This window comes from Sorex araneus, chromosome 1 (genome assembly GCF_027595985.1).
Source record: "Sorex araneus isolate mSorAra2 chromosome 1, mSorAra2.pri, whole genome shotgun sequence".
Taxonomy (NCBI): Eukaryota; Metazoa; Chordata; class Mammalia; order Eulipotyphla; family Soricidae; genus Sorex; species Sorex araneus.
The window spans coordinates 428,699,894-428,706,618 of record NC_073302.1 but is presented as its reverse complement, the minus strand read 5'-3'; the positions used below and the strand labels follow the sequence as shown (position 1 = coordinate 428,706,618).

At 60.0% G+C, this 6,725-nt stretch overlaps 1 protein-coding gene across 1 annotated transcript in view; it reads right to left on the bottom strand.

Annotated features, from left to right (window-relative positions):
• Positions 1-5,101, bottom strand: part of CPA5 (carboxypeptidase A5) — a 25,945-nt gene extending 20,844 nt beyond the window's left edge. The window contains exons 1-3 of the mRNA XM_055129271.1: positions 5,004-5,101; positions 3,238-3,319; positions 1,800-1,934 (exon numbers count right to left, since the gene is read on the bottom strand). Of these exons, the coding sequence (XP_054985246.1) occupies positions 1,800-1,934; positions 3,238-3,319; positions 5,004-5,101 (315 nt within the window). The remainder of the gene's footprint in view (positions 1-1,799; positions 1,935-3,237; positions 3,320-5,003) is intronic.
• Positions 5,102-6,725: the final 1,624 nt, after the last annotated feature.

Below are 6,725 nucleotides of genomic sequence, written 5' to 3'. Positions count from 1 at the left end.
ATGAGCTCCACCAGGACGAGTAAAGAGAGGCTGCTAAAATCTCAGGGGTAGGACAAATGGAGACGTTACTGGCGCCTGCTTGAGCAAATCGATGAACAATGGGATGACAGCGACAGTGATACAGTGAAATCAACTAGCGCTCTGTGGGCAAGCTTTCTCACACCTGCCAGTGCCATCCTTCACTTGGCACCGTTATGGGGGGTCAGAGGACTCCTTGCCCAGTGCCACGCAAGGAAGGTCCAGAAAGTAGGAAACTTGAGGGGTGGTGGGGGAGCATGTCTGTGGCTGCTGTTACCAGCAAGCCCTTCGGCTCCTTGGGCGCCTCTGAACACAGCCCTCACCACCCCCAGCTGGCTCCCCGGGGCAGCCCGTCCGGGGCCCCCCAGCTTCCTCTATGCCCGAAGGGAATGAGCCGGCCAGGGGTGCTCAGAGCAGGGGCAGCTGGTGGGAACCCTGCCTGTCTGGTTTAGGACCCAGTGTCTGTGCGCCTTGTTCCTTATTGCACCCAGGCAGAGGGAGAAGCGGCTCCCTAGCGGGGGGGAGTCTCTAGGGAGTTGGAGGTGCCGAGGGCAAGGGAGCTTCTGGGCTGATCAGACTCCCAAAGGCAGGGGGCAGGGGGCTATTCCGGAGAAGGGCCTGTCTGGCCTATTGATGGGGGCTGGGGGACTCTCTTGTCCCTAGGCGTCCCCCACCCCGTTTTGTTTGTGGGGGATTTAATTAGAGAAAGAGCCCACCCTGGCTGGAGGAGTGGGAACAGATGTGCCTGAGGCGGGAGGGAAGGTCTTTGAACGGCCCCAGGGCCAGCAATGCAGCTCCTGGGAAAGGAATGTGGGTCTAATGCGCTGATCCCCTGGCATGCGGTGTCAAGTGTGTGCTACGTGCTCGGAGCCTGCGGGTTCCCACACTCGGCCCTCCCAGGAGATTAGCCGCAGCCGGTGGGGGGGAAGTCTGCGGGGAGATGCTTGCACAGGTGCCCGGGCATGCAGCCGGAAAGACCCAAGCCGCGGAGAGAGCCCCAGATGGGCAGCTTCAGAAAGGACCCGGAGCAGAAGGCAGAGTACGGGCACAGCGAAGAGGCAGAGAGATGGCACGGCGGGGAGGGCACTGGCCTTGCGTATGGCTGACCCAGGTTTGAGCCCCGGCATCCACAGAGAGTACCCCCAAGCCCTGCCAGGAGTGATTCCCTGAGCACAGAGTAACAGGAGTAACCGCTGAGCACTGCCGGGTGGGGTGCAAACTGCACCCCACCAAAATACAATGGGCAGGGCCAGAATGAGGAGGTAGGGGGAGGAATGCGGAAAATGGGGAGGAAAGATTGTCCTGCCATTCCTGGGGGTGAATCCTGTGAACCCCGTGGAAGTGACAGAGGGAAACCAAGCCGGCCTCGTTCACATGGGGGCGGGGGCCTCTCAACTCTGTGAGCCCCTTCGCAGGGAGGGGTCCGCATTGCCCCAGCCCCACGCCCCGTCCCAGGGTCCCATGGCTGAGAACCGACAGAGGCTGGAGGGACCCATAAGGCAAGGAAAGGGAAGTGTGCAGAGCTGTGTCCCCATAGGACCTGGCAAAGGTTAGGGGCTCCGGGGGTGGCTGAGGTCAAGTGCAGGACTTGGATGCCGAAGCCCTGAGTCTTGCCCCCCCCCGCCCCCCTCCGCCCCCCCCCCCCCCCCCGCTCCCGCAGGCCCTGAGAGAAGAAACACAAAAACCAAGAGGGAGCACTATCCCCCTGTCTCTCCCAGGGCTCTGGGGAGGCCTTGTGCCCAGCCACCCCAGGCAGCCCCCTGCACTGACCCGGCCCTCACCTGGATATCCTTGATCATGATGCTGTAAGTGAGGCCGTGGGCATCCAGGTAAGCTTTGATGTCTTCCAGTTCCGAGAAAGGGACGCGCATGTCCACGGGGAGACTGGGCCTGGCCGGGCTGCGCCAAAAGTCCACCTGGTCAGCAGGGAAAGAACAAAGAGCCCGTTTCCTCCCGGGAAGGACAGGGACGGGACCCTGGACAGCCAGGGACTTGCAGACAGGTCTGAGGGCCCCAGGTCCATAATGAAACCTTAGGCAGGACCAACCAGCCCCCCACACACACACCTCCACCCCCTGTCCCCACATCTGACCTGCTTCCAGCACCTTCTCTGAGCCTCACTCACACCTGGCCATATCACCAGGCTCCACAGAGCCCCAAACCCTCTCTGGGGTACTGACATGGATGAGAGCCTCGGCCAGGAGGGGGAGCCTCCCCGCGCCCCAACCCCTAATCCAGAGCCCCCTGACGTCCTAAAGTTAGGGTCTACTGTTCCGTCAACAGGACGATGGCGAGGCCATTCAGAGTCCCAGCCGACGGGGACCCTTGTGCAAGGACAGGCTGTGGGGTGCACGCAGGGACTTGAGGGGAGTCACATCCAGAAAGCTCTGCTGGCCTCAACAGTCCTCCCTCAAAATCCTCCCATGAGGGGCTGGAGTGATAGCATAGCGGGTGGGGCGTTTGCCTTGCACGCGGCCGACCCGGGTTCAAATCCCAGCATCCCATATGGTCCCCTGAGCACTGCCAGGAGTAATTCCTGAGTGCAGAGCCAGGAGTAACCTCTGTGCATCGCCGGGTGTGACCCAAAAACCAAAAAAAAAAAAAATCCTCCCATGATGCTGGTCAAGAAAGCATTTGGAGCGATAGCACAGCAGGTAGGGCGTTTGCCTTGCATGCGGCCGACCCGGGTTCGATCCCCAGCACCCCATATGGTCCTCTGAGCACCACCAGGAGTAATTCCTGAGTACCTGAGCCAGGAGAAAGCCCTGTGCATCACCAGCTGTGACCCGAAAAAAGAAAAGAAAAGAAAAGAAAAGAAAAGAAAAGAAAAGAAAAGAAAAGAAAAGAAAAGGAAAGAAAAGAAAAGGAAAGGAAAGAAAGCATTTTCTATCCTGGGACAGCCGCAGAAGACAAATGTCCTCAGGAAGATGGGTGCAGGAGGCAGGGACGCCTTCCAAGCTCAGCCTCGGACTCGGGGGTCACATGGGTCCAGTTCAGGTACTGAAGCTTCCCCCGATGTGGCTCTAGGCCCTTCTCGCCCCCTCCCCAACTGAGGGCTAAAGGGGAAAGCCAAGAAGGGTCCCCCAAACTTCTGGGCAAGGGGACCCACGCTGGATCTTTCCACAGGGCTGTGGACTCTGGCAGAGAGCTCTGCAGGCTGGGGGGTGGGCAGGCCATTGGGGAGGGGGCGTGTCCCCCTTTGTACTGAGGAGTCCTCACCTTCTGGTTCTTTAGGCCCTCCAGGTCCCTGAGAAGTGAGAGCTGCTTCTCATTTTTAGCCAGGACTCGAAGAACCTGGTCTCTGAAGAAAAAAAATAATAAGATGGGGAGCACTGAGGAGCTGCAGGGAGGACTCCAGGAAGGATGGGCTGCAGCTGGGAGGAGGGGGAGAGGGGAAGGAGGGGAAATGGAGAGGTGGAGGAGAGGGAAGGAGGAGAAGAGGATGAAGGGAGCGGGGAGAAGAGGGGAGAGGGGGAGGAGCAGAGGGGGGAGAAGGGAGGAGCAGGAGAGGAGAGGAGAGGAGAGGAGAGGAGAGGAGAGGAGAGGAGAGGAGAGGAGAGGAGAGGAGAGAGAGGAGAGGAGAGGGAGGAGAGGAGAGGAGAGGAGAGGAGAGGGGAGGGGAGGGGAGGGGAGGAGGGGAGGGGAGGGGAGGGGAGGGGAGGGGAGGGGAGGGGAGGGGAGGGGAGGAGAGGAGAGGGGAGGAGAGGGGAGGGGAGGAGAGGAGAGGAGAGGAGAGGAGAGGAGAGGAGAGGAGAGGAGAGGAGAGGAGAGGAGAGGAGAGGAGAGGGGAGGGGAGGGGAGGGGAGGGGAGGGGAGGGGAGGGGAGGGGAGGGGAGGGGAGGGGAGGGGAGGGGAGGGGAGGAGAGGAGAGGAGAGGAGAGGAGAGGGGAGGAGAGGAGAGGACAAGGAGAGGACAAGGAGAGGACAAGGAGAGGGGAGGACAAAGAGAGGGGAGGACGGAGGAGGAGTGGGGAGTAGCGGGGAAAGGGCATTAGGTGGGGGGCCAGGTGGGAAGGGAGGGAGACAGTCCTGCAGCCAGGGCAGACCACCCACAGCCCCCCTAAAGCCTGCCCGTGCTGCCAGGACAAGGAGGACGGGGAGTCTGGGGGTGGGAAGTTCGGGGAACAAAAGGAAGGGAGGTGGGAGAGAAAAAGTGCAGAGCCTGTGAAGGTGCCCCCCTTAAGGAGAGAGTGGGGAGCCACGCGGGGGTCTTCAGGGGGCCAAGCGGCAGATACACCAGCGTTTAAGGGAGGCCCTCACCCTGTCAGCTATGACCACAACACAGTTCTACTGGGACTACTAACAAAAAAAATTTTTTTAAGAAAAAATTGTTGGGGGGGCGGGGCGGGCTGGAGCAATAGCACATCAGGTAGAGCATTTGCCTTGCACGCGGCTGGCCCAGGTTCGATTCCCAGCATCCCATAACGTCCCCCAAGCACCGCCAGGGGTAATTCCTGAATGCAAAGCCAGGAGTAACCCCTGAGCATTGCCGGGTGTGACCCAAAAATAAAAAAAAAAGAAAAAATTGTGGGGGTCACCTCTGTCTTTGCTCCAGGTTTACTCCTGGCTCTCTGCTCAGGGGACCCACATGAGGTACTGGGGATTGAACTGGGGTCAGCTGCATGCATGGCAAGTGCCTTAACCCCCGTCACCATCTCTCTGGCCCTTTCTTCAGAAATGTAAGGAAAGCTCTCGATCTCTTCCCCACGCCAGCCAGAGGATCCACACAAAATACGATACGTGACTGCAAGGGACTGACAGCTGCCCAGGGGCCAGCGGAAGAGTGCTGGACAGGGGGCAGGGCTGGGGGGACACGGAGCTGACAGCTGAGGGGAGAGTGGATTCAGGAGAAGCCGGGGCCCGGACTCCCTCCGTCTGGCTCAGACCCCTGCAGGACAGCCAGAACCATCTCCCTTTTTGATGCCCCCTTCAAACTGGGGCAAACTCCCAGGGTCCTCCCGCCCCTCTGGGCTGCAGCCACTCACCCCGTGAAATTCATTTGTCCCCAAGCAGCTGCCAGGATCAAGCTGCAGACCAGGAGCGTCCGGCTGGGCCTGGGAGCTGGTCCAGGGGCACCCCACATGCTTCCTGTCCAGGTGAGTCTCAGGGCCGCCCCGCGCCCCCGGGCATGGCCCAGGCCTCAGGACAGCGCAGCACCTAGAGGTGGGCACGCCGGGGCGGGGCTGAGAACAGGCGTTAGGTTTTCTCTGGGGAGACCCTGAGTGTGAGGGCCACACACCAGACCTGAGGAGAGCGGGGGTGGGGGGGGTGGCGGTGGGGCCCTCCCCACCTCTAGGCAAACCTTCCGAAAGGGGAAAGCAGAGAGGAACAGAAGAGAACAAGGCTCTTGGCTTGCTTTGGTGCCTGAAGGTTGTTTTGCCCTCTGAGGAGAGAAGCGGGAGGAGGTGATGTCAGGAGGCTCCTCTCACCCTGCTCCTCAAGGCTCTCCTTCTCCCTCCCTCGCCACTCACACTTGCTCGGGGGGGTCTCCTGGCACCTGAGGGCCTGAGGCCACCAAGCTCGCTTCCTGTCTCAAAGACTGGGAGCCACGGGGCCACCTCCATCAACACCTCAGTGTCCTCAACAAAGGAGGCTGCCATTCCTCTCCTCCCTACCTCTCAGGCCCGGGGAAGGGGTATGACACGAGACAACGTGGGCGGTTCGGCCAAGTCTGCCCAACGGAAGGTTCAGTGGTTAGCCCCGAGGCCTCTCTTCTGTGTCCCAGCTGCCCAGTCAGAGAGGGACTCACTCCCCTGGCAAGGGGGGGGGGGGCAGGGGCAAGGCAGTGGGGAGGACCACAAAGGACAGGGTATTGTCGGCCAAGGAATTCAGCCCCATCCCCTTTTCTCTCCCCTCAGGTGGCCAGCATTGTGCGTGTGGAGAGCGCGCAGCCTGGGCTGGACTCGAAGGTCACCACAGTCATTATTCGAGTTCTCCACAGACCCTGCTCCCCTCCGCCCACGTCCCCCCCCGCCCCCCTCGCAACCGCCCTGCACAGCCCCCCTTTATGGTCCGGGAAGAGGGGGAGGAAGGGCAAGGCCCGCTCACAAAGCCTACTGGAAGGGAAAGGCCAAAGACGATGCCTAAATGGCCCTGATGAAGCTAACAGGGAATCCACGGGCACCGCAGGAGAGGCAGAGACCAATCCAAGCCAGTCGCTGGGCAGAGGATGTCAACAAAAGGCCACTTAACTGTCACCGACCATTCCCTAGAGCCCCCCTCCCCAGCTCTCCTTTCCCAGAAGGGCCCGTTAACAGGCCGTGTGTGAGGAGAGGGGCCCTTTCATGGACACAGCCCCCCTCCCCGCACCCCGCCGGACCTACTCCATTATTTCCTGGTTCAGCTGCTCAGACACGCCCAACTCTCAGCCAGTGACATTAGCACGGGGTTTAAGGGCCTAGAAAAAGAAAGCCAGTGTGCTTTCCACCCAAGTAGCAGTCGCTTTTAGTAGAAGCAGGAATGAGAGAATAGTCTAGTCAGGAAGAGCACGGGCATTTAAAAAGGAAAGGCAAAAGTGGGAACAGTATCAGCCACCCAAAGTGACCAGCATCTTCCTGTTCACTGATTTGAAAAAAATAATAAAATAAAAGATAACGATCCCTGCTCTTGATTTAGGGGTGGGGAGAGAGAAAAAGAGAGAGCAAGCGCAAGTGAGAGAAAGAGAGAGAGAGGAGAAATGAAGAATTCTCACGAATTCTTGGCTGGCC